Source organism: Myotis daubentonii, chromosome 2 (genome assembly GCF_963259705.1).
Source record: "Myotis daubentonii chromosome 2, mMyoDau2.1, whole genome shotgun sequence".
In the NCBI taxonomy this organism is placed as follows: Eukaryota; Metazoa; Chordata; class Mammalia; order Chiroptera; family Vespertilionidae; genus Myotis; species Myotis daubentonii.
The window spans coordinates 42760399-42788307 of NC_081841.1; the positions used below are offsets into that span (position 1 = coordinate 42760399).

At 37.3% G+C, this 27909-nt stretch overlaps 1 protein-coding gene across 5 annotated transcripts in view; it reads left to right on the forward strand.

Moving 5' to 3' along the window:
- The window catches only part of LRRK2 (leucine rich repeat kinase 2), a 123059-nt gene extending 97123 nt beyond the window's left edge, over positions 1-25936 (forward strand). For 4 of the 5 annotated variants that reach the window (XM_059682574.1, XM_059682575.1, XM_059682576.1 and 1 more), the window contains 12 exons: positions 794-984; positions 7384-7544; positions 9735-9905; positions 11299-11399; positions 13223-13417; positions 14809-15002; positions 16736-16808; positions 17603-17787; positions 19978-20130; positions 21534-21746; positions 23537-23604; positions 24197-25936. In XM_059682574.1, the coding sequence (XP_059538557.1) occupies positions 794-984; positions 7384-7544; positions 9735-9905; positions 11299-11399; positions 13223-13417; positions 14809-15002; positions 16736-16808; positions 17603-17787; positions 19978-20130; positions 21534-21746; positions 23537-23604; positions 24197-24318 (1827 nt within the window). In that variant the 3' untranslated portion in view covers positions 24319-25936. Of the gene's footprint in view, positions 1-793; positions 985-7383; positions 7545-9734; positions 9906-11298; positions 11400-13222; positions 13418-14808; positions 15003-16735; positions 16809-17602; positions 17788-19977; positions 20131-21533; positions 21747-23536; positions 23605-24196 lie in introns of those variants that run through there. The other variant, XM_059682578.1, reaches the window with a different exon arrangement.
- The last annotated feature ends 1973 nt before the right edge of the window (positions 25937-27909 follow it).

A 27909-nucleotide genomic window follows, 5' to 3' on the forward strand; every position in this document is an offset into this window, starting at 1 on the left:
GGTTATATAAGTGCATAGGATTTTTTTTAATGTCCATGAATAAACCTGGTAATACATTACATTTTTAAAAGATATTTTATTGCTTTTTAGGAAGGGAGAGGGATAGAGAGAAATAACCATCCCTGAGAGAGAAACATCATTGATGGGCTGCCTCCTGCACGCCCCTCCTGGGGATCAAGCCCACCACTTGGGCATGCGGCTCTGACAGATTGGAACCCATGACTTTTTGGTTCCTGGGTTGACGCCCAACCTCTAAGCCATGCATGCCAGGCAGTACATGGAGTTTTAATCTAAGCGTATGGGAAGTCATTAGGGAGTGTTCAGGAGAGAGTGATGCCATCTACGCCTGTGGGGTTTTGAGGAGAGGCCATAGCCTAGATTTCTGTGGCCTTGGACATGAAACTTTTCTCATCAAATCAGAGATTGACAGGCAGGTTGTACCTTGCAAAGCAGTTACAGTGGATTAGTGGTGGCTACTCAGAATCTGGCGCTGAGAAGGTTAACATGACCTGTTAGCGTGACCACAGGTGTGTCCTGCCCCTGAATTAAATGTTCTGATGAATGCAGAGCAAAAAGAAAAATAGAACTTAAAATGTTCATTCATACTATAGTTTCAAAAACCAGCTGTTCATTCCAAAAAAATGTGGGAAACGTAAAAAAGCTCACAGAAGAAACAGTTTCCTATCATTGAATCGCCTAGCGAAAACCATCTCAGGGTGTGGACACACTTAAGGCAGCAGACACTTGGGTCAGAGCGTGTGTCCTGTTCCTCTGAAATGATTGGCTTTTGCAGGAGCTGGTGGTGCTTTGCCACCACCACCACCCCAGCTTGGTCTTTTTGCTGGCGGCTGGGATTCGTCCCCGGATGCTGGTGATGGAGCTGGCCCCCAAGGGCTCCCTGGACCGCCTGCTGCAGCAGGACACAGCCAGTCTCACGCGGACTCTGCAGCATAGGATCGCACTCCATGTGGCTGACGGCTTGAGGTATTTACTCCTGTGGTTTTCTCTTCACTGTATGACGCGTGTTAGCCCACACTTCCTCCCAAGGCTCTGAGAATAGCACTTCCCACTAACAATGTGTCCTAGTAACATTAAAAAAAAATGGGGGATGAAAAACGACCATTTCCGCGATTGAATTTTAAAATCAGATAAAACAAGAGAACGAAGACCACGGGGAGCCTCCCAGCTAGTGGTAGGGAGCAGGAACCCAGGAGTCCTGCTCCAGAGCCCATGATCTTGCTTCCTCTAAAAAACTACAGGCGAGCATTCCAAGTGTCAAGGAAAGTGTCAGTGATCATGGATGATTACAGTATGCAAAGATGAGCCTATCTTTCTGAAAAGGACTAGAGTGACCTGGTTTCTGGATCATAATGTGTCTCCGAGGCACACCTACCCTGCAGTCAGAGGTAGACAGCCGCGGAGAGGCAGCTCAGCAGTGGAGAGGCTGTGGTCTTTGGAGTCAAATGGAGTGGGATAGCCTGGCAAGTATGGCTTAGTGGTTGAGCGTCAATCCATGAACAGAAGGTCATAGTTCGATTCCCCTTCAGGGCACATGCCTGGGTTGCAGGCTTGATCCCCAATGTGGGGCATGCAGGAGAGAGCCAATCAATGATTCTCTCTCATCATTGATGTTTCTATCTCTCTCCCCTTCCTTTCCTCTCTCTGAAATCAATAAGAACATATAAGGAAAAAAGGGACTAGGATAAATCACTGCTCACACACTTTGTATCTGTGATTTTATTTTATTTTTAATATATTTTTATTGATTATTGTTTTCAACCCTCTCCTACCTCACTTTCTGGTCACTGTGCTCAGCCCTCACCTCCCTGAGGTGTCTCAAATATGCCAGAGGTTTTATACCAGCTCATCTCTCCACCAGGAATCTCTGACTCCAGATATCCTATTGGCTCTCTTCTCATTTCATTCAGTTCTCTTCTGAGACAGGATTCCCTGAATCCTGTGTCTCTCTAGTCCCTATACCACTCATTTCAGATTGGTATTCTTTGTTTTTATTTTTTTTAAATTGTTTATTGCCTGTCTTTGCCACTAGAGTCTAAGTGTCACAATAGCAGGAACTTTGCATCTCATTCACGGTTGCATCCCCAGCACCTAGAGCAGTGGGGCATCAGTAAATATGTGTTGGCATTGGGGGGAGAGGGAGGAAGGTGCCGGGGTCCAGCCCCAGCGGGTCCAGGGGTCCCCAAAGGTGTGGACGGAGTCGGCGAAGAAGGAAGGACACGGAGACAGCGTTCAGTTGATCAGCAGCCTAGCCAGGATCTCTAGCCCGGATCTCCAGCCAAGTTCTGGTCTGGATCTCCAGAGAGGTTCTGCTTCGGATCTCCAGCGAGGTTCTGTAGCCATGTTCCCTCGCTAGGTTCTCCAGCCAGGTTCTGTCCAGGCTCTCCAGTCAGGTTCAGTGTCCAGGTTCCAGTCAGGTTCTCCTGCCAATCTCTGTAGTCAGGTTCAGTCCAGGATCCCTTGCCATGTTCTCCCGCTAGGCTCTGTCTCTAGGCTCCGAGGCCAGTCCCTCTCCAGGATCCTCCGGCATGCTCTCTCCAGCGAAGTTCTTCTGTCTCCAGGCTCCATGTAGGTTCTGTCTTCTTGATTCTGTTCTAAGTTCTGAGTGTTTCTGTCTTGTTACAACTGTATTTATACCAGTTGATTCAATCCTATCAATCTCTATTACAAAGGTTAGGGCGTTTCTTATCTCCATTCCAGGGAGAAAAGATTATGTAGTTTAAGCATGATTGTTCGTAGTTAAAGGGATTAATTACCCGCCTGGCACTTAGTTGAGGGGTTTTATTCCCTCCCTAACTTCAGGGGAAAATCCCTACCTGGGGATTCAACCTTTCTCGGAGAGGTGACTTTGGTTAAAACACAGCGCCAAGAAGGTGAGCAAACATATTAAGAACCGTATGCCATATATGCCAGGTCCCTTGAAACAGCAAGGATGGACCGGCTCCCGGCAGGAAGGAGGGAGGGAGGGAGGGAGGGAGGGAGGGAGGGAGGGAGGGATGAAAACAGTGCCTCGCCATATAGTTGCCATGCAGTGGATACAAACCTCCTTCCCTTCTGAAATAGTGTGTTTATTCCTTTTGGGCAGTATCCAGACATGTAAATGGAATGGGCACTGAGGAAAACAAATAAACACAGCTCACAAACACACCAAACCAAACCAACCAAGAGGATGTAACTCTTAGTAACATATAGGGAATATAATAAGTGCGTAAAATAAGTAGATTTCTCTTTCTGAAAGAGTCCAGAAACCACTGTAAAACAACAGAATCAGTAAATGAAACAGGAATGCAGATTTGGGTTAGGGTTGCTATACCTACTTTTGAACACCAGGGGGGAACCTTGTGTTAAATTAATCCAGATAAAGTGCAAGGAGGCTTCATGTGTTTCAGAGCCGCCTCCGTCAGGTTGCTCGATTTAACTAACTCCATATCCTAGTTTTACCCTAATCCTTCCATGTACTCCCCAAAGTGCGGTTTTATAACATGGAGAATTGTTATTTTTATTACTCACCCCTGTTTGAAAGACCTCCTCTCTAAAACAACTTATTCGGGTTCTCTGAGACCTTCCTTTAGAAAACAAATCCAGTAGTTTCTGATGAAGTTCGTGAAATTTTAGCATATTTCCCTCTAATTTGCTTGATTTGTTCTCAGCATAATGTCAAGACAGCATTCTGGATCTTGTGTCCAAGAGGGTAGTAGATTTCAGTAGCTATCAATCTTCCACCAGCACTAAGTAAAACTCAGCATTAAAGTTTGTCTTCCCAAATACAGGGTGTCCCCCAAAATGCATATATTATACACTTTAAATAATTATAAAGACAGTATTTATTAAGAGATTTCATTTTCATTTAACAACCATCAGCTATTAAAGTGTGTATGTATTTTTGGGACACCCTGTATATTTTAGTATAGAGTCTACCTACAGAGGTAGAAAGAGGCAATGAAACCACACTCCTTTGGAGTCCTTAAATGGTGGAGCTGTTTTGAGTGACATACAAGAACTTCTTTACATTACATATCTTTTGTTCCACAGTTTTGTCTGCAACTATTAACGTACATCTTTAATTCAGTCTGCTCCTTTGAGCTCTTCGTCATAATTCTCAATTACCAGTGAAGACGTCCCATAAATACCCATGTTTCAGGACATTCAAAATTGAATTTACTTTCTCTATTACTTCTGCTCCCTATCAATCTGCTTTTTCTCTCGTATCTCCTACTTGCCAACAAAAATCCTTGTGGTCATATCCAGACCAACCCCCTCCCCAAAAAGTAAGTATCCATTTGTCCACCAGATTTTATACTATTTGACATTATCTTCTTATCCCATTCATTTATTTTTATGCTACTGCTGCTGCCTTGGTCTAGTGCCTCCAGGAAATTATCAGAATATTTCTTCTAAAATAAAAATCTAAACACGCCTGAAATTTCCTGGTTGTTCCAGGCTATCTACGAAGTACATCCAAATTCCTTGGTGTAGCATCAAAACTCTTTCTGTATGCCCTGTGCCTGCCTCCCTGGCCTCCTGCCACGCTGCCCTGACTCTACATTCTAGCCATGCTGAAGGTCTGGACATTTCATGGACATCCATGTCTATCTTTGCATTTGCCATTCCTCTTTTTCCACTAAGTTGTCTGCCCAGAGGACTCATTTTCCTCTAGAATTCGCACACATAACATCTCCGCAATGACGCTCAACAGCACCATGAATGGTTGGCTTCTGTAACATGTTTCTGGAGTCCACTCCATGCAAGACTTGGTGTTGGGTGCTGAAGAGGGAAAAGTAGAAATGATATTGCTCTTAGCAATTGAAAAATTGACAGTGTAATGGGAGTCTGCTTTGCTATCTTATCTCTTTGCTTTTGTCCCTCTCGCTTCCCTAGCATTGCACTCACTACATTTCTGCAACCTTGTTAGAGTCCCCATTTCTCCTTATAGATCAGTGGTTCTCAACCTTCCTAATGCCATGACCCTTTAATACAGTTCCTCATGTTGTGGTGACCTCCAACCATAAAATTATTTTTGTTGCTACTTCATAACTGTAATTTTGCTACTGTTATGAATCATAATGTAAATATCTGATATGCAGGATGTATTTTCATTGTTATAAATTGAACATAATTAAAGCATAGTGATTGATCACAAAAACAATATGTAATTATATATGTGTTTTCCGATGGTCTTAGGTGACCCCTGTGAAAGGGTCGTTCGACCCCAAAAGGGGTCGCGACCCACAGGTTGAGAACCGCTGTTCCAGATCGTGACCTCTCAGGATATACTGGTGGTAGTCATGATTAATGAAGGACTGTGTTTAGACTAATTTTTAAAATAAAAAAATTGTTAAAAATTGTTAATGCTTATTGTCACAATGCATAAATTGTGGCTGAAATATATTTAGGAAGGCAAGATCTGCACTTGTTAAGATTTCAAAAGTTATTTTGCTAGTCTATTAAAAGTTATTAAAACTGTACTTTTAGAGATTAAATTCTATAATTGAACATTTTAACTAACCCAGATAATCTTTCCCTCCCACTGACATTATTCCAAATTAAGTTTAACTACTTTTTTAACCTCTGTGAAGAATTCTGAGAGTCTGTATTCTATAAATATTCTGTAAGAGGCATGCATCATGAAGGATTTGGCTGTTCTTCAATTATTCATTACTTGGCTTTAACTTTTTTCTTCTTAATCTCCCAGCTTTCTCTTCAGCAGGGCAAGGGTGACTAATGGCCTTTTAGTAAGCCCTTAGTAAATTTTTCTTTCATGTCCATTCCTTATTGTTAAGGTCAATTTCATTAGTACATTTATCTTATTTTTCAGCCAAAAAATACGTATACCGAAATGAATAGGCCTAATGTCAACTGTCCTAACTACATCCGGGAAGGGAATCTTCTACTGCATTAGTTGATGTAATTAAATGATGCATACAACTGGGCCATCATGCAGTGGAAATTTCAGGGTATTGCTTCCTTTCTGCTCCTCCTAGTCCCTCTGCCAGTGATTGGTACTAGATAATGGAGTAAATATTTGCTAATCTAATGTGATCCCAAACCAAAAAACCACAAACAAACAAAGGGTTTATATTTATCTCTATTAAGAACTGTGAAAAATTGTTCTTACAATGTCGGTCATGATAAACTTGGAAGATTACATGGAGATTTATGGCATATTTGATAGCATAGGAGAGAGAAGACAGAGGTGGAGAAAGTGTGAATTTTGTGAATGTATAAGGAGGGGCAATAATTGACTTACTGTAGTAGCTGGAGCACAGTAGTAGCCCCCAGGCCATGTTTCCAGAATAGACAAGATGTGGTTGAGATTAAAGCTTTATTTTAGTGTTTTTACAAATAATGCTGCAATGTACAGAGGAGTACGTGTATTCTTTCAAATTAGTGTTTTGGGTTTCTTCAGGTAAATTCCCAGAAATGGAATTGCTGGGCCCTAAGGCAATTCCATTTTTAATTTTTTGAGCTAAATCTATAATGCTTTCCACAGTGGCTGCAGTGATGGAAAAAATAAAATAAAATAAAATAAAAATAACAAAAACCTTTTATTTTATTTTTTTATATTAACTAGTTTTATTAACTTTATCGTCAGTATCCAGCTCTAGTTGCTTATGGATCAGTCTAAAAGGAAAGATTTAAACATCACCCAGTATTACTTTTCCCAAGAAAATGTTTTACTTATTCCAAGTCTTACCCAAAATGTTATTTGTCAACCTTAATTTATAATGGAATCGGGTTTAAAGTAAGTTAGGTCAAAAGGATTCAAATTGAAAGCTAGAAAAGTGTTTTTATTTTGATTGTTACTATTGAAAAGCAGAAAATATTTTCCAAAAGTTAGGTAGCATTTTAGTCAGTAAAAATAAATATCAAAAGAGAAATAGAACAAAGAGAATGTAAAAATCTGAGATCAACTTCTATATGGTTTTAAGAAAAGCAAAACTATTAAGTAAATGGGGGTTACAACACTATCCTATCAACTCGTATTAAACATATCTACATTTTAAACTAGTAAAAATACTCATGTGATCATTGAAGGAATTGAGAATTCCTTTTAAGTAATTCTTAGGGTATATGAAAGAAAAGTCTCAAAAACTGGTCATTTGTTTCAAGTGGCTGTGGCTTAAGTAAAAATCACTTGTCAGGATTGACCTGGTTTGACGTTATTGTGTGTATCTTTATTTTTAAGGAATACGTTTGCGTTATAGTGTTGGACTTCCTTCTGCAATATCTTTTAACTTTGAGGGTCAAACAGCACAGAATTTTTAATGCTTTGCATAATGGATATACGTACTTAAGAAAATCCTGACCAAACTTATAACGACGCAATCACATTTTAGTAAGATGGCCCGTGCCTTTCTCTGGCAGGTACCTCCACTCGGCCATGATCATATACCGGGATTTGAAGCCGCACAACGTGCTGCTCTTCACCTTGTATCCCAATGCCGCCGTCATCGCCAAGATCGCTGACTACGGGATTGCTCAGTACTGCTGCAGAATGGGCATCAAAACATCGGAGGGCACACCAGGTGGGGGAGACGGTTTCCTTGACAGTTCCCTCAGGATGGCAACAGTGTCTTCAGTTGTGAGGTCAGGAGCATGAAGGGAACCCTGGAGCCTGTCACATTGTGTGCAGACACTCGCTGACTGTGTGAAGAACTGTGACCAGTACATGTAATTTTGATCGCTGTATTCTGTAGGGTAAAAAAAAAAAAAAAAAAAAATCAACTGATGTAATTTTCCAGGGGAAAGAAAACAAAACAAAAAGAGAGAATATTTTTTGTCAGGTTCTATTTTAAAAGTTGGATTTTTACAATACTTACATACTCCAGAGAGGTTTGTAAAAAGGAACAGCAAAAGTTTTAACCTGGGTAATGTTGACCCCTACCTAAACATGAAGCAAGCCAAGTTCAGGTTCACAAACCCTTTTTCATAACTCTGAGACAGTTCAGGTACTGGCAGGAACCACAGTGCAGTGTGTCCACATTTTTAAAGATAAATATGGGATGGATTCTTTCAACTTGAAGTAACTTGGAGACCTTTAACCTTAACTCAGACAAATGGATATACTATATCCTGTTGGGGGTGACAGTTCTGGGTCCTGTGATAATTGTACTGTTGACTGAGATCATCGCTGACTGATGGCTTCAACTCATCCATAGAAATGCAACAGTCTTTGGGTAAATAAAAATGTTAGTCTCTGGTTATTCACTATCATCTGACAGAGATTATGTAACATGTTCTACTTATACTTCTCTGAAAGTGAAAAAGAAAGATATAAAATAAGACATAGCTTATAAATCGCTCATAATTTTGATCTATGACTGTTTTCTTTATATACTCATTGCATTTGTTAAATCAGGCTTATCTGAAAAATTATTTCTTTAAAAATAGTTTTTAGACAATGAATCATATTTTCCCAATTATTTCAACATTATTATTATGATAATTATCTGAGGGAAAATGATCCTTATTTATTTATTATTTATTTATTTATTTGTTCATGCATTTGGCAATAATTTAATTGACAGTTTACCAAATACCAAACTGGTGCTATTACTTAATAGCTATTTGGGGTTCATCAAAAGTCACTCTCTGGGGCTCAGTTTTCATTGCTGTAAATTGTGATGAGGGAAATAATGTCTATCTCATGGGGTCGTTGAGGGTAAAAAGGAAATAATGCATATTGCAGTTGCCCCAAGTATGTTTACAATTACTCTAGTGGTGACTTTTGGAATGTGCATGAATAAGTGTAAATTTTGCCATCCAGAAGCATACATTCCACCAGGAGAAATAAGGCTGGAAGCAAATAATCATAAAGCATTGTGTCAGTGTCAGTAGGAAATCTAGTTCAAAGTCTGGTGATAGCTCCAAGGAGCAAGTGATTCCCTGAGCTGTAGGTCATCAGGACTTCCTTCTAGGGAAGGTGATTCTGGGTTTATATTTTAAAAATAAGCTTGAAGGCTTGGAAAAAAGGGGGAAAAAAAGGAGTGGGAGGAGACCTTCCAGGCAAAAGGAACTAAGGAATAAAATACCCTATTCAGATACCTTCAGGAAATTTGGTATGAGTTAAGTGATAGATGGAAGATGAAGGGTTATTTAGTTAAGTGTTTTTCAATTTCGGCTCTATATTGTATAACATGTAGAGCTTTAGAAAATGTATTCACTGGGTGGTACCTTCAGAGTTCTACTTTGGTAGGGGTGGAGCAGGGCTTCTCAATAGGCCACACGATAGAAGTTCCTGAGAGGGACTTTATTTGTTTTAGACATAGTTTCATTTTTATTCTTATTTTGGGTAGAGGGAGCAGAGTCACACATTCTCAAAATAATGAAGGCAGAATTTTAGCCATGTTAATGTCACTTGAAGTCTAGAAATCGCCCTCCTGCCCCTTTCTGTGTTTGAAACACTTCCCTGGAAGGAGAAAAATAATAGAGATTTATTTTCCTATTAAGTTTCATTTCTTTAATTTTGAAACATTACTTAATAATTCCTTACAGAATGCTTACTGTTATTATTCTTCAAGATCGACCTTGGGGTGAAATGTCCTGGGACAGGACTGTTAATTGCTTGATCAAGGTGTTTTCTTATTGAGTTGACATGGCCTAGTTTAGAACTCATCTCCGAGACACTTCATTAGCATATATGCCTAATTATATGTCTCCTTAGGTATATGAGCTCTGGTTTGGGCATATTTATTAATATATCTGTTTATTTTCAGGCTTTCGTGCACCTGAAGTTGCTAGAGGAAATGTAATTTATAACCAACAGGCTGATGTTTATTCATTTGGTTTACTACTGTATGACATTTTGACAACTGGAGGTAGAATAGCAGAGGGTTTGAAGTTTCCAAATGAGTTTGATGAATTGGCAATACAAGGCAAATTACCAGGTAAGTTTTATTTAACTTCAATGGATTAAAAAATATCCTTTAAAAAAGCTATTTAATTGTAGTTGTGTACCTAATTCATTTCACAGATGATAATTGCGTAGTGCATGAATATTCTTACATCTGTGATACAAATAAAAATCACATGAGTATAGTAGCAGTTTTAGGCTTTTTAATTTATTTTTAAAATATTTTTATTAATTTTAGAGAGAGGAAAGGAGAGGGAGAGATAGAAACATCAATGATGAGAGAGAATCACTGCTCTGCTGCCTCCTGCATGTCCCTTACCTGGGATTGAACCAGCAACCCTGGCACATGTCCTGACCAGAAATAGAACCATGACCTCCTGGTTCATGGGTAGATGCTCAACCACTGAGCAACACTGGCTAGGCTAGGATTTTTTATAAATCCCAAGTCAATATTGCTTTATTTGGTGTATATTTAGAAGAATGCTCAGAACAGGATCATGCTATTAAAACTTCAGGTGTTGTGACTTCTGTTCCCATAAAAAGTTACCATGTGCCCATTTGCCTGGAGTGTTTTCATTTTCTTGGAGTGAAATAATGTATATGCAGGAATGGAAGTTTGAATTATTTATAATAATAATTTTTAGTAGTAAATATTTATAAGAATTAGTAAATGGGTATTTAATGAGTTCAAATCTCATTTTGAATGATTGTTCATGCTTTTAAGACATTCTAGAACTTTTTCATTCATTCTTTGAGTATTATTTCAGCTCCCAGGACAAAGTACTCTTTTAAATATATTCAGTTGTTTCCCATATTTTCTGCTTCCCCTGTCATTTTAGAAATATTTTTGAGAGTACACTATATGCCATATGCAGGGATATAGTTTTAACTTTCTCCTTTTGGGGACTTTAAAGATTCCCAGCCAAAGGAAATTTATTCTCATTTGAATAAACTTTTGACACAATCTGGGTCATGTCCCTTATTTGCAGTCAAAGTTTCCAGGTTTCTGTTTTACTTCAACCAGAAGAATGGCATCTCTCTTACAAAAAACAAATGTGTACAAACAGACTGTGGAGACATGATGATTAATATTCAAATAAAAAGCACTTCTATAGGAGTCTAATTATTATGTGAACAAAAATGTTTTCAGTCTATTTGAAATACAGCTGTGGAATGAAAATACAGTATTTTATTCAATTGGTATTAGTGTCTTTTTTTTTACCATAAAAAAATCCATAAATCTTTTTCAATGTCTCAACTAGAGATAATGCTAACAAAATTAGCTTTTGTGATAAGTAGATTCATAATTAATATAGGATTATATAAATCAGTGTTTTGAAATATCTGGGTCTTTTATGTACACTGAGTGGAAATAAAATAAATGTTCTGATTTGTCTAATGTTCTAGCATCTTTTTGAACGTTTTAGATCCAGTTAAAGAATATGGTTGTGCCCCGTGGCCTATGGTTGAGAAGTTAATTAAAAGGTGTTTAAAAGAAAATCCTCAAGAAAGGCCTACATCTGCCCAGGTATTACTGTGGTCAAAATGTATCAGTATTTGGAACAGACCATCAAATACATGCATACATGCACACATACATAAAACCCCCGCATACATATACTCAAACACATAAATAAACATGCACATTTCAGAAAAGTATAAAGCAGATGCGTGTGTCCTCTGCCAGCCCAGACGCACAGTGAGAGAGCATTGCCACCTCAGAAGTCCCCTCATACCCTCCTTCCCTGCTCGCACCCCTCTCCTTTCCCTTAATCCTTGCACTGTGCTGACTTTTGTGCAATCCTTGCTTTTCTTTTCTTTATGATTTTGCCATTCAGTTTAGATTTCTGTATTTACAGATTATTTAAAATGTAATCATGCCCTAGCCGGTTAATCAATGGTTAGAGCATTGGCCCATGGACGGAAGGCTTTTTAATTTATTTTAAAAATATTTTTATTTTATATAAGTTTTATATTAATTTATAATATATTAAATTATATAAATTATATATATATATGTTTCATTTTATATAATATAAATTAACGTGGGTTCAATTCTGGTCAAGATCACGTACCTCAGTTGCAGTCTTGATTCCGGGCCCTGGTCAGGGCATGTGCAGGAGGCAACCAATCAATGTGTCTCACTCACATAGATGACTCTCTCTCTCTCTCTCTCTCTCTCTCTCTCTCTCTCTCTCTCTCTCTCTCTCCCCCTTCCCCCATCCTTCCACTCTCTCTAAAAATCAGTGGGAAAATATCCTCATGTGAGGATTAACAACAACAGCAAAAGGTTTTCAAATAACCTCTTTTATACATTATTGGAAACAGAACTCGTACATGTTTTAAACCAAAACAGAGTTTAATGGATCAAAATAAGAGCTGTCTTTATGTTGTGGACTTTGATTTTGTATAGTAATTTATTGAAAAATTTTTGTTCAACTTTAAAATTTTCTACTTAAAAATAGCTGAACACATTTCCCTGACTTTATCAAGCTTTTTATAATCATCTTGGCTACTAACACTACTGGTTTTCTAATTGTGGTTACCATTGTTCTTAATCACATAGACATTTTCACAGTGAAGTTTTCATAGCTTAATTATTGTTTTAGTTTTTCTTCCTTTTATTTTCAAGTATACTTTTCCTGTATTTTATATTGAATTTTTTTAGTACATGACATAATTAGAAAACTTTGACATATTTAATTTTTTAACTGCAATATATACTAAGCAAGAGGGGTAAACTCATCACCTTCGTCAGATGAGGTACTGAGATAATAAGGGGCTTTCTCAGGGTCTCATGTGAGGTGCAGGCAAGTGGCTCTAATTCGAATTTCCTGACTCCTAGTTCTGTTTCCTTACAGAGGCTCTACACTGTCTGTCTAGTTCTTTAGTGCTTGAAGGAAAAACATAAAACCAGAATCTAGAAGTGAGTTCTGAGTTTTGTTACCAAAGATCAAAATTCATTTTCCCTTCAGTTGGCCCGAGTATTTATCTTCCTAAGTAACTTTTGAACATGATGTGGCTCTGCAGCGTAAAACTGGGTGACCCTGCTCAATTTCCGTCATCGCCACTTTGCAGATTTTCTTTTCAAGTTACGATACATACTACATATACAAAAGGAGTATATATCATGCCCAGTTTAAAAAGATGTATTATATTAATGTGATTTTATCTATAGTTTTGCACTATTAGTCTTGTTGCTCTGGGTGGGTCAGAGGTTAGCTAACAGGTTTAGGTTTTTCTTGATAGAGCTGTAACATTTAGGTCTACATTATGTGCAAGAATCTGGTCTTTCAAAAGGACCTGTGTTAACTTGATGTGCATTGTTTTGTTATTTTTAAACTTGCTCAGGTCTTTGACATTTTGAACTCGGCGGAGTTAATCTGTCTGATGAGACACATATCCATACCCAAAAACTTCACTGTGGAGTGCATGGTTGCTGCAAATCAGAGCGGCAAGAATGTCAGCGTCTGGCTGGGCTGCGGGCCCAGGGACAGAGGCCAACTCTCCCTTCTTGACTTAACTACTGAAAGACTTACTTCGGAGGTAAATCCAAATACTCTTTAAATTAGAGATGCTGTAGAAAACTTATTTTTGCAGATTATTACATTTTATTTTTCAATTACAGTTTATATTCAATATTATTTTTTATTAATTTCAGGTGTACTGCATAGTGGTTAGATAACCTTAAATCATGTACTAGTTAAAAAGTTACTTAGGAAGAAATGAAATAAGAGCTAGTTTAGGGGTATTATTAAATTGGCTTTTGTTAGAACAAGAATATTCATATGAAATGAAATAAGTATGTGTTTGGTTTTGAAATGGCAGTATATGTGTGTCGTAGGCCAGGGTCTCTAAAAACAGAGACTGAGGCAGAAAATCTTGTATGAGTGATTTAAGGAGAGAGAAATTTAAAAAAGTAATGTTTTTATATATTTCAGAGAGAGGAAAGAGAGAGGGAAAGTGAGAGATAGAAACATCAATGATAAGAATCATCAATTGGCTGCCTCCTGCACGTCCCCTACTGGGGATAGAGCCCACCAGCCAGGCTGTACCCTGATTGGGAATTGATCCATGACCTCCTGGTTTATAGGTCAATGCTCAACCACTGAAGCACATTGGCCAGGTGAAGAGAGAGAAACTTTTAAGTATAGGAAGCCAGAAAGAGCAGGGGGAAATCTTAACAAAAATGTATTTTTGAGGAAGTATAGCCTCAGGGTTTATCCATAAGAAATTCTGGAGTATGAAAAAGAGCACAGATTTATCCCTCCATGAGGCATGGGGGCCAGTCTTTATTCCCATATATCAACCAGTCATTGGCTACCATCTTCCCAAGGAGAGAGGAGGTATAACTTCCCAGCCATTTCTGGGAGCTGGTATAACCTCCCAAGCTAATGGTAGCTGAGGACAGCTCTGTTGTGAAGGGTGCAACTCTGAGCTATTAGTAGCCAACACCCAGAGCAGCTCGGAGCGGGTGCAACTGACTGAGAGAGGGGCTCTGGGCACAACTTCTGCAATATGTTGTATTGACAAAAATAAAATAAATTTCTAGATTTTATAAATAACCTAATTTTTCACTGTTGTCTTGAAATACGTGTGCCTAAACATTACTTTTAAGATTGAAAAATCTCCTAATACTTCAATGGAGTGTGAAATGGTGAGAAATAACTTTCAATTTCCAGTTTTAGTTTCAGATGCATTCTAGATAGGCAAAGCTTGTTTGCCAGTTAACTCATTTATCAGAGAAGAAGGGAGAAGGATAAGGAGAAGGATGAGAGAGAAACATCGATCAGCTGCCTCCTACACACCCCCTACTGGCTGACGCTCTATCCACTGAATCAAACTGGTTAGGGCTGGCAGAATATTTTTATTTTCTGTAAGTTCTGGTCACTTAAGCTAGAATCAGTTTCTTTAGAGTGTTTTTCTCTTCTTAATAGGAAGTTACCAATAGTAGAATACTGTGCCTCGCCTTGGTGCACCTGCCTGTGGAAAAGGAAAGCTGGATTGTGTCTGGGACACAGTCTGGCGAGCTCATCGTCATTAATTCTGAAGATGGGAAAAAGATGCATACCCTTGAAAAGATGACTGATTCTGTTACTTGCTTGCATTGCAATTCCAATTCCAAACAAAGGTACACTAGTAAATTTGACCATTGGGGTAAATTTACATATCTTTTAGATGACTTAATGTGTGGAAATTATTATAGCATCAGGAAAGATTGCTCAGTTGTAACATTTTCCCATTGTTAAAGAGAATTGTGGGAAGCCACTAAGGTATTTATTTTTCTGTATACAGATCAAACTGAGGCATTTATAAAAAAGGCCAATTATTTCTTTAGGCCACCAGCCTTGTTCCTGGTTTTATCTTAGCTGTTGCTCCATTCTTTATCATTCCTCACATCAACTTACCTTTGCAGGACCTCTTTAAAGATGACTTCTTGTTCATTCTTTCTTTGAATATGTATATTTCAATTGCTTGTTCTGTGTCAATCTAAAACATATGGGTTAACTATCAAATTGGGAAAAAAGTCAAATAAATGCATAAGTTATTAATAGGTGAAAATACTTAATCATGGTCAGTTGTTGGGATCTTATCTCAAAGGAAATTATCTAAGTGGCATAAATTCAGGTGTGAGTAACAGGTTAGTTGCTGTAATCTATGTGGCGGGATGATTTCCAGGAGACATTAAGATTATTGCACCCCAAAACTCCTCTTTGATAAGTCAGTAAATATGAGAAAATAAATATTAGAAAAATGTGAAGCCCAAGTGTTTGGCAGCTGAACATTTCAAGTAAACCATGTTTGAAATTTTAAAGTTGCAATTGTTTGAATATTGTCAAAGAAAAATTTCATCAGATGTAGTTAAACAAGCAAAGAAGACTTTATTGAAGACTATTGCAATAGAGGAAAGAGAATGGACTCAACTCTGCTGAAATAAAAGCCAGGGGAATTATTTTTATTTTTATTATTTTAAACTAGAGGCCTGGTGCACGAATTTGTGCACGTTGTGGGGTTGGGGGGTTGCCTCAGCCCGGCCTGCACCCTCTCCAATCCAGGACATTTCTCTCACAATCAGGACTGCTGGCTCCTAACCGCTCACCTGCCTGCCTGCCTGATCGCCCCTAACCACTTCTGCCTGCCAGCCTGATCACCCCTAACTGCTCCCCTGCTGGCCTGATCGTCCCTAACCACCTCTGCCTCAGCCCCCGCCACCATGGCTTTGTCTGGAAGGAGGACCAGATGACCAGAAGCTGTCTGGTCGACATGGTCTAATTAGCATATTAACCTTTTATTAGTATAGATTTCATGGGGGTTACATTAGTCTACATGAACATATAGGTTACATGTGTGGATTTCTAATTTACAAACTCTCTATATAGGACCATGTGCCCACCACTCAAAGTCAAATCTTCTCCTGTCACCTTATATTAGGACCCCTTTCTTAACCATTCGAGTGAGCAATGGGAAAGTACTGGAAGTTTTTGGGGTGAAGGGAAGTAGTGAATGAGACTGAGCCATCTGTCTTGGCAAATTGGTCCTTATTGAAGTTAGGCTGGGACCCTCCCTAGAGACTGGGAGATGGGCCACTCTTCCTTAAATATATTTGTAAGGGAGGGCTTCTGGATTCTTGAGAAAGGCCTATATAATTGGCAAGAGGCTAGAAGAAGATTTACATCTCAACTGGGCTGAGAAAGAATTACAATTGTAAGTTTTTTTTAAGTAAATGATGTAAGAAAAGGGATCAAGGGCCTATAGTCAGGAAGAAACCTGTTTAAAGATTTAATCAAGCTAGGGAAAAGGTTAAGGCCACCTTGGTCAAGGTAAGCATTCTTTTTGTAACAATTTTGACATTTTTTCTTTTAGCAAGCAAAAAAATTTTCTTTTGGTGGGAACTGCTGATGGCAACTTAGCAATTTTTGAAGATAAAAGTGTTAAGGTAAATGTTGAATGCATTCTACACCAAATTTATTTTAAGTTATTTGTTTTATCTATGCTCATCCTCAGCTCCTTCTAAAGTGATTATAAACTTTCTGAGAGCAAGGATCATAAATTCTGCTTTTTGTCTTTTTATTGCTTAATAAAGTCTAGTACACTGTATATCCTCTATAAATACTTGCTGATTGAGTGTATGCTTTATATGAAATAAACTAAGGATAAAATGATAAATGAGATCTGATGTATAATGTGAGGAATATGAATAATTCTATTTTTATGTAAGCAAAGTTGATAATTACTTATAAATATATTGTGGAAAAAACAAAGGAAACAAGTTTTAAATCAGGTTTGCCATCAAGTTTTTCTTTAGCTTTGAAGATATCATTTAACTTTCTGTTCTCTAGATTCTCATTTATCATTAGAGCATTTATTCCTCCCTCCCTCCATTCATCTGCGGTTCCAACTATTCATTCAGAATTCTACCCCTTCATACTCCTTGTTATCAAAAAACTTATCATCTAATGAGAGACAGAGAAGTAGAGCAAAATATGAAGGTTATTTCCGGTACAATTTTTGCATGGAGAAGTGAAGAGCTTGGTTATAGGATCACATTTTGAATGCTGGTTGAATTGAATCCTGTTTTTATAAATCCTTTGAAAAAATGTATCCTGAATTTTTATTTTAATACCTGTAACCTTATAAGATGGGAAAGTAGTCTTTAGAAAGCTTAAACTTCACAGTGTTTCATTCTGCATATACCCAATAAACTGGATGTGTTTCCTCTTTTTGGCAAAGTGTAAAGGAGCTGCTCCTTTGAAGATACTCAATATAGGAAATATCAGCACTCCACTCATGTGTTTGAGTGAATCCGTGAATTCAACTGAAAAAAACATTATGTGGGGAGGATGTGGCACAAAACTTTTCTCGTTTTCTGATGATTTCACCATTCAGAAACTCATTGAGACCAGGACGACTCAGGTGTAAGTTATTCCTGCATATGCAATTAATGTATCATTGTATTTGTGTTATTCTTTATAATCAAGTCAATAATGCTGTTAATAATCCCAAGTGAAAATCTTTTAAAATACATAATTTATATTTCTATTATAAAATTAAACATTTATTATAGAAAACAGAAAATTCCAGAAAGCAGCAGGACATTAAAAAATCACCCAGCCTAATCAAAATTGGGGTAATTATGAAAACCTATGGTAATCTTAGGAGTATTTATCAATCTCAATGTTTAACAATTTTGTTACCTCTGTATCAAATCAGAAAAGGAATTTGCAAGCCATTATTTTTATCTATGGATAATGTTTTGGAGAATGTCTATTAAGTATTGATTGTAGGAAACATAGGCACTCAGGTATAAAACCCTCTGTTGATTTGATGGTCCCTTCTACAGCAGAGTGAGTTATACCAATTTCAAGCAAGAATAAAATAAAATATAAATCTTGTTTCAATTTTAAAGTTGTATTTCAAGTGAATCATTGCAGGTGGTTCTTGTTTATTACATTCTTCAGTGAGAAGCACTATACAGTGGTAGAGAAGAGCTTCAATCATAGTTCAGATATTGGCTTTGCCATGTATGGGTTATGTGAAGTTGGACAAGAACTTCTCAAATCTCCAGTTCCCTCTTACCTGAGGACTGTAATGTATATTATCTCAAAGGCATGTTTGGATGACTAAACAAGAAAATTACAGAAAGAGCTTATAGAAAAGACATGGTCCTTGTCCTTAAGCATTTACATATACAATTTAGCATCAGGGACACACTAATACAATTTTATATTTAACTAGAGGCCCGGTGCATGGATTCGTGCACCAATGGGGTCCCTCAGCCTGGCCTGTGGGGATTGGACAAAAACCAGCTCTCCGACATCCCCTGAAGGGTCCCGGATTGCAAGAGGGTAGTTCTCGGGTGATGCACTCTGAAATCGGGCTCCCTACTCTCTGCTTCTGGTTGCATCACCCAAGAATCACAGCTTCCAAGTCACCACAGCTTGGTAGCTCCTGTGTTGAGCGGCTGCCCCCTTGTGGTCAGAGTGTGTCATAGCTACCGGTTTGAGCATCTGCCCCTGGTGGTCATTGCGCGTCATAGCTACCGGCCAGTCAGCAGATTGCTTAGGCTTTTATATATATAGATAAGATCTATAATATTACACTAGTGGCGGAAAAAAGAAGGATTAGTTTATTTTTATAGGTCAGGGAAGAATTTCACTGGAGCTGACATTTAAGTTAAGCCACAAAGGCTAACTAGAAGTTTGCCAATACAGATGGGGCCTATGTTAGCCAATCTGTTTGCAAAATATGTAAAATGCCAAATGTGCTAGGTTGAAAAATTGATATTTTAAAATGCTTGTCATTTTTCTTTATTTTCAAAGAGGGAAAGATGTGGATTTTTTCTTCTCTTATAACTTGACTGGCTTTTGTTGATGCAAAGGTACCTTTTGCTTTAATATTTGCAGATGTTGCCACTAAAATTTATTTTAACATCTTATGTTTTATAACTCTAGGTATAGATGGCTAACACTTAATTCTTGACAATGGAATTTTCTTGCCACATCATAAAGTCACTGATGTTATGATGAAATTTCCTTTAGAAACTAGGATGGTTTGGATATTTGGGCAGTATAAAATTCTATAAAGAACAAGATAAGCTCCAGCTGGTGTGGCTCAGTGGTTGACCATCAATCTATGAACCAGAAGGTCACGGTTCATTTCCTATTCATGGTACATGCCTGAGTTGTGGGCTCAATCCCCAGTAGGGGATGTGCAAGAGGCAGATGGTCAATGATTCTCTCTCATCATTGATGTTTCTATCTCTCTCTCCCTCTTCCTTCTTCTCTGAAATCAATAAAAAATATTAAAGAACAAGATGAAACTGAAATTAAAATTAAAACCAGAAATAAACATTAATTGTAATCTTTAATTTATGTTATCATCAAGTGAAAAGTATAAAGTGACCGAAAATAAGTAAAGTACCATAGTAAGGTATATTTTTAGTTCACATTAGAAAAGTGGAAAAAAAAAACCTGCCAATACACTAGCCTGTTTTTTTTTCAAAATGGTGTTAATATATTACGTGCATTAAGAACTCATCCAGGCTCACATTGCATGTTAATATAGAAGAAAAATGAATAGTAGTGACCTTCTTTTTCCCCTCCTAGGTTTTCTTATGCAGCTGTCAGTGACTCCAACATCATAGCAGTGGTGGCGGACAGGGCTCTCTACATTGCTAAGAAGAATAGCCCATTTGTGGAAGTGTGGGATAAGAAAACGGAAAAACTCTGTGAACTAATAGACTGTGCGCACTTTTTAAAGTAAATTCATTGGGATTTTTTTCTAAATTTTATTTTGTTGTAGGAGGTGCACAAGATCCACTTCTTAAAATTTTAAGTGTACAATACATTATTGGTGACTATAGGTCCAGTGTCATTGGTTCTTTATTTTATGCCGGTAAGAGCTGTCTTTATACTTCAAATTTTACAGACGGGGCAAGCATGACTTACATTTCTTCCTTTCTCCCTCTCAATAGAAAGTTGAAAGGAAAAAAAACACACCCAGAAACAAAATTGTTTATGCTTTTCAACGCCATGTCTTGGAATCCAGAAAATGTCATTTTGGATCAAAAAAAATAGGAGCATAATATTTGTGGTTTCTTCGAAGTATTATAGAGAATACTCTCTCATGAAAAAATAGTACATTATTAAAAATGACCATACTGGATTCATTGCTGGCTGTGCATCTAGTAGAATTATAGTATTAATATTACTAATAATTAGACTGTGGGCCCCAAAATACTGTGTTCAAAAGTAAAATAATATAAAAATATGGGGGGGGAGGGTGCACTGGACTGACCGATGCACTAACTACAGAGGGAGGACCAAACCCGAGCCTGAGAGCCAGCTCTCAGTCCGATACAGTGAGCGTGTCTGAGACAACCTCAGATTTGACATCAAGCACATCCTTTGTTGCTACTGCAAAGAAATAGGGCCATCACCAACCTCACTTGGTAGCCATGTTCTACTTTTGTTTTGTTTTTTTCTGAATACATTTTTATACTCTGAAGAACATTTAGATTAGACCCTATATCCATGAAAGGAGACTTCAAAGTTTACTTTCCTAGGATCTTCTTATCTGACAGTTTTTCTCTGCTTGGGGAGGAGATTTTTTCGCAGATATGCAGACAGTTCTGCCTGATAAAGGGTCTCCTACCACCTAAAGATCCAAAATTATTAGGATCCTTTTATTTCTGATACCTCATTTTTGTGATGACTTATTTGTTAGCTCAGGGGGAAAATTAGTGGTTTGTATGGATATCTTTTACATATAAATGATTATAATTTTATTTTTCTTTGAAGCTTTTATACTTCATGGAAAGCTTTTGAAAATAACGTTTTTCCTTCTTATTGGGAAAAATGTATTCTTTTTATACTGAATTTTTATTTATAGATATTGTATTTATCATATTGAGTTGAAAATTTCTTGAAGTTAAGGGGCTATTGTGTTATGTTTGACAATTTGTGCTTCAAGGAGAAAAATATGGCCAGGTGGCATTCAGTGTAAAGCAAAATTAGTTTTGTATAATGTTCATGATATATAAAGTCTACTGTTATGTATTCATAATTTAAAATATGATATATTTGTGAATATCTATAGACACATCTGTTTTATCAGTTAATCATTGAAAAAGCATTAATGCATACTTTTTTCACGATTGTAGGGAGGAAATGGTGAAAGTGAACAAGGAGTCCAAACACAGTATGTCTTACTCGGGGAGAGTGAAAACTCTCTGCCTACAGAAGAACAGTGCTCTCTGGATTGGAACCGGGGGAGGCTACATGCTACTCCTTGACCTTTCGACTCTCAGGCTCATCCGTATAATTCAGGACTTCTGTGACTCTGTCCGAGTCATGATGACAGCGCAGATAGGCACGTGTCTTTCCTTTGGATTTTTCGCATGTTCTCTAAGACTATAAACTATGTTGATCTTTAAGTTTTTCCTTCACTTTCCAGTGTCACTTGAAGTGTCTCAGAAGTTCACCTAGTGCAGCATAGGGCTGGGACACGTTTTGAATAGGGTCACTAAAGAAATGGAGAGAGTCGATGCTCTCCACCCCATAAGAGAAGCAGATTATTGCAAGAGCACCCAAGTCTGGGTTTAATTCCTCTTTTTTCCTTATACCTAAGGTCAAATGGGAAATGGGCAATGTTGAGTTTGTTTTTTTTTTTTACTTTTGCCCAAAGAAATTAAAGCAAATGTTTATTTTTATTATAGTTCAAGCTTCCCACCCTTGTTAAAGAATTCCGTTTGGCTTTTCATTCTATAAATAAATTTATATTGTTGTAACAAGATATGCTGAACTCCTTCTTCAATCTACAAATATTGACAAATCATGATGTTTTACTCAAGACTTTATCTTTCCTTGCTCCTACTTCGCTATTTAAATACGATGAAATCGTGATGGTGGATGAAAAATATTTTCTACATAAATAATCACATTTCATTGTCTACTTTTCGCTAATTATTTGGTTTAAAATAATAATATTAGTATATGTACAAAGTTTATCACAAAAGTAACATTATGGGGTTAAGTTCTGTGAAAGTAGAATTTGTGTCGCTTTGGCAGATAAGTAATAAACTGTTTGGTAGGGTGAAGAAAATAGTAAATTGTTTCACAGGAATATATTAAGGAGAGACAAGTATTTCTCCTCCCCGTCCCCAATTTTCCATTTATGGATATCAGAGTTGCCCAGGAGTTAGAATGAGGTGCTGCTAGCGACTGGTGACAAGTCAACAAGCAGAGCAGATGGTCTGTAGTGAGTTGCTCTCTAAGGTTATTCCTCCAGGGTGATTACATCCTCTAATTTAATTTGTATGTACTTTGGGACTCATCAAGGTTGTTCCCTACTGACATTTTAGTGGGATTTCAATGGGTTTAATTGATTTTTAAAATAAAGATAAATTTAAATATAACATACAAGATGGAGCATGATCTGGCTTCGCCCACCTCTCTAGCCTACATCATTGGCCACATTCCTCCCAGCTCTTTCTGGTCTAGAATTATGTTTAGTCCATCTTAAGTACCATGCTTCATACTGCCTCAAGGGTTTGCATTTCTGCTTAGTTAACGTAGTTACTAATGAGTAACTAATCTCCTCATTAGAACATAAAGTCCTGTGGGTTGGATTTGCATATGTTTGTTTACTCCTTTCTTCCCAGGGCCTGGCCTAGGCCTCATACATAGGGGACTTTTGGTGACTATTTGTTGAATAAGTTAATGAATGACTTGAGGAGAAGAATGGTTTTGTGACAGAGTGTCCATGTATCCATCCATGCCGCTCTCCATCCAGATGCTTCCCATTTGGCCAGTGCCTTATGGAAATACTTACACACACACAATCTTATGTAATATAACTTTTGGTGGAGGGGTAATGTATAAATATTAAACCCATTTTGCAGGAAGGTTAAGCTATTTTCTCAGGTTCACACAATTAATAAAAATTATAGAAAGGGGTAGATCACAAATTTTCTAACTTTAAAGAGTTTCTGGTCTTCTTGGAGAGCTTTTTATTAAATATAATTAGGTGTCTCTGAAAAAGTAAAATATAAATTAAATTCCAAGGTTTTGTGTCTTAAAATGTGAACTGTACATTTTTAGTCCAACTTACATTGTTTTAACAGAAAAACTCTTTTTTTTTTTTTTTTTTTTTTTGTAAAGGAAGCCTTAAAAATGCCATGTTGGTTTTGGGATATACCTGGAAAAATACTGAAGATATGCAACACCAAAAAGGTATGTTGAATGGGATATTGTTTTCCAAACATAGTGTGATGATATGGATGATTATAATATGTGTTTTATACATTTATAGTAAGTAATACATATGCTATAAGACTTTAAGCATTTTTAATTGATAGCTTCTTTATAGTGCAAATAATTTAGACATAAATCTTTAAAATTAAGTTTCAGTGATTTAGGGGTGTTGAATATTTATTTTATGACAAAGTAGAGATATCAGCCATTATAAAATTAGAACTAGCCCAAATTTACACTAAATGTGGACATTTTTCCTTGCATCTTACCTATCCATTTGATGCCTGATTTTGAACAGTGATTGAAAAGCTCTATTTCTTTAAGTAAATTAGATGTTAGGTTATTAAAGGTCCATATTCTTTTTAAAAATTTAGTTGTTAGTTTAACAACTAAAAAAAAATTTTCCAGATGGAATCTTTATATATAAATGGCAATAATTTAGTACATTATATGTAGGTATATTTCTATATACACATTTATCCAAAGTAACTGAATATAAATTAATGAAGTTAAAATAAAAATACCTATGGTACATCTTTGAGACATTATTTCATTTTTTTCATCTTTCTAGAATTACAATCTTGCTTGTCTATTTGGGACATCAATCTTCCACACGAAGTGCAAAATTTAGAAAAACATATTGAAGTGAGAAAAGAATTAGCTGAAAGAATGAGAAGAATAACTGTTGAATAAGAGGGATATCACATATTTTTATCTTTGGATGGGAAAATTAATCTCTTCTCTTGTAAATACTTCTTTAAAAAATGTTTACATATGAAAAGGGTATTCCCACTTTTTGAAGTAGCTCATGTGTATATGAAGGAATGTTTATATGTTTTATTTTAAAGGTAAATATTGTAAAAATAGTTACCATTGAAAAAGATCTATTTAAAATGTAATATTATAATTCCTATGTATCCTAATTAATTTTATGAATTAAGTAATGAAAGAAAATCTATAAAAAGTACTTAATTACAGCACTTATACTAAAATTTACAACATGTAAAATTGTTTTGTTATCCATAATGAAGGTAAACTTTATTTTACATTCTGTGCTTAAAACAAGACTATTGCTTGATTACTTTCCAGATTTTCTGCAAAGTAGATTAAAAATATTAGGACAGTTTCTCATATAATATATTCCTTCAGATTGCTTTTAAATGCAGTTATCATATATGCTTGTAAATAGTTAATGCATTTGCACTAATAAAATCCTATATTGTAATGAAAGCCAATTGGTTGCTGATACAAACAATGCATCTTACAACTTTACTCCATCTGAAAGAATGTGGCATTCTTATTCCATCAAAATGTACTGATGGAAAAGTCACACATTGTCAAAGCCCTCATATTCAGCCCTCTGCCTTTTCCTGTTTTGATACTCTACCTGTGACTGTGGATACCCTGAGTTTTATAACATGTAAATGCAATGTTCAGTCCTTCCAGTGATAGTTTCATGCTTTTATTGTGATTCTCAGTGCTAAGCCAGACCACTCCCCACTCCTCACTGTTTCTACTCTTCTGTGCTTTAATGTTCCTACTCATCTCTTTTCTAAATTTTTTGCCCTGCAAATCCTACATCATTCAGGTAGAAACCCTGTTTTCAGAACTGTAGAGTCCTACAATTTCCACCCAGACCATGGGGCCTAGTTTACAACACTCTTTAATTTGCCGAAGAAGAAAGGAGCTTTAGCTATGATGGCTATGTCCTAACGTAGTTTTCTAAATTGTACATAAATTTTTAAAATATCGTCCTATGATAGGAGTATTGGGGCCAAATATATAGATGACAATTTGTCATTTCTGCGTTAAATAGAAAGATTTGGTAAATCATTTCAAACAATTCCCTATGGTTGGATTACTAGTCTATTTAGTATTTTCAGAACTGACTGGCATTTTATTATATGAAGACTTTAGATTTGTTTATATTAAGGGTAATCAAATTCTTTTGTGAAATTTTATTTTGTTTTGGTTTAAGGTATACGACTTAGTGGTTAGATAATCATATACTTTACATAGTGTTCCCCTCAATATTTCCAGTACCCCAATTGGCACCATACATAGCGATCTCAATATGATTGATTATATTCCCTATGCTTTACTTCCTTTCCTGTGACTATTTTGTAACTGCCAATTTATCTCTTCATATGTTTTACAAAATGGAGGGCAATCAAATTCTTAACCTTGAAAGACTCTACTTTTTAAAGGGACCTATGTTTTAATTTATGTAGTTTTAAAAAGTCAGAAATGATGGAGCTGTTTGTTCCTGTGAAATTTCTCATTGTAACTTTGTATTTATATGCATTTTTTTTTTACAAAAGACAATTATGGAGAAATATGTAAATGAACATTGTATTTAAATGGAATAATAAACATTTTTTAAAGCCTGTTTGTGAATTTTAAAAATTTATGATAATGTTTCATTTTTTCACATATAAATGATTCATATGGAATCCATCTAATATGAAATTTTGTATTAATCTGTGTATGGGAAAATCCACTATAGGAAGTGTTAAGTTTTCTTTTGAGGATTTATTCAACTTTCTATAATACAACTAGTTTTCAGGAATTCAGGATAAAACATGAAGGGGATGATATGTTCTATTTTTAAATTCTCACAGAGTTTTTTCTCACTAGAAAAAATACAGGATTTTATTGTTCTCCTGTGAAAAGGCAGGTCTTTGCAGGACAGGGGAGTGAGTTGTGAAGCAGGAGGAAGCCCCTGCTTGCCAGCGGAGAGCGGTCCACAGGACCACACGGACCCGAGTCCTGGCGCAGGACCATCTTGGAGCTGCAGCGGTCCGTGTTGACTGGCTTGGACTTCTTGCCACTCTGGGGGACCTCCTTCACATGCCCCAGCACATGTTGCAGTGCCTGTTAAAAACCTTCCCACCAGCTTCTTGTTGGTGATAAGCAGCTGGGTGTAGTTCTTGACCCACTGCGTGAGCGCGGAGAGTGGGCCCGGGTTCAATTCCTCCTCTTCCCGCTTCTGCAGCTCCACGGAGTCACCTCTCTAGCGTTTGCTGAGGAGGCTCATGGTGGTGATGGCTGAGCTCCGGGAATGTTCCTGTCTCCTTCTTGCATCTGCCTCTGAAGAGACTCACAAAGTATTTTTTAAAAGAATTGTTTACTCTGAAATACTGAAACAAAAAATACACTTTTATAATAGCTGATTAAAAAACAAACAAACAGGCACAGTGATTTAAACATTTTCCTGATCAGGGCCTTAAAATAATCTACTCATCATTATCAGAATATAAGCATTTATCTTAACAGCAAAGATTCTTTCAGGCAAGTTTTGCATTAAAAAAAATGGAGTCCTTCATCTAACTCTGGCAAGCGCTATTGATTATGTGTGAACCATGTTAACTACAATGCAACTTTTTATCGAGAGAGGAAGACAGATATTGATGAAACACGGCAGAAGTAGCAAAAAAGATGGTGAGCGTACAAATGTTCAGATACGGAGAAGAGATAAAGCCCCAAACCCTTGTGACTTTTCATCTTGATGTAATACATCACTGAAGACAGCGTAATGCAGCCTGGGAAATGGAGCATTTTTCATGGGGAGCCATCAGCCATCCAGTAAAATCTTAAACCGCAATCTCTCAGGAGAAATGGAATTCCTCATTCTCCATTCTGGCTAGTTCCCCACTGTGGGTGCCATGGCTTCCAATAGCCAATCTGGCTGCTGATAGCACACAGATACTTGATTTTGTCCCGGTTCCTTAAGGCATTCAGAGGGTTCCTAGTACCTTGGCTCTCACGCAGGAAGCAGGGAAGACCCAAAGGCCTGCAGCTGAGCAAGCCGAAGCCTGCTTCTCCTGCACTCTCCTCCCCCTGCCCTGGTTTCCTGGAAGGCGCTGCTTGGGAGAGTCTCAGCCCAAGATGAAGAACAGGGAAAGGGGAGGAGTCTCAGCATCTGGGTCCTGGGAGCTGCTGCTTGGCCTCCACGAGAATGTGCTGTTCTGTGGCCCTCAGGGCCTGGGAAACTAACATGGAGACCCTTCTGTGTGTCACTCTGCCCTGGGCTTCCCCACATTTGCTCCTCTGACCACCTAGAGGAGGAGGCTACTACCCCCTTTTACTTATGAAAATACAAACCAGGGTGATAAATGCTGTGTTAGAAGTACCACAGGAGAGTGGAGAATCCATCTACTTGGCCAGAGAGTAGAAGAGTAGAAAATCCAGAAGGATCTCTCTCTCTCTCTCTCTCTCTCTCTCTCTCTCTCTCTCTCTCTCTCACACACACACACACACACACACACACACACACACACACAC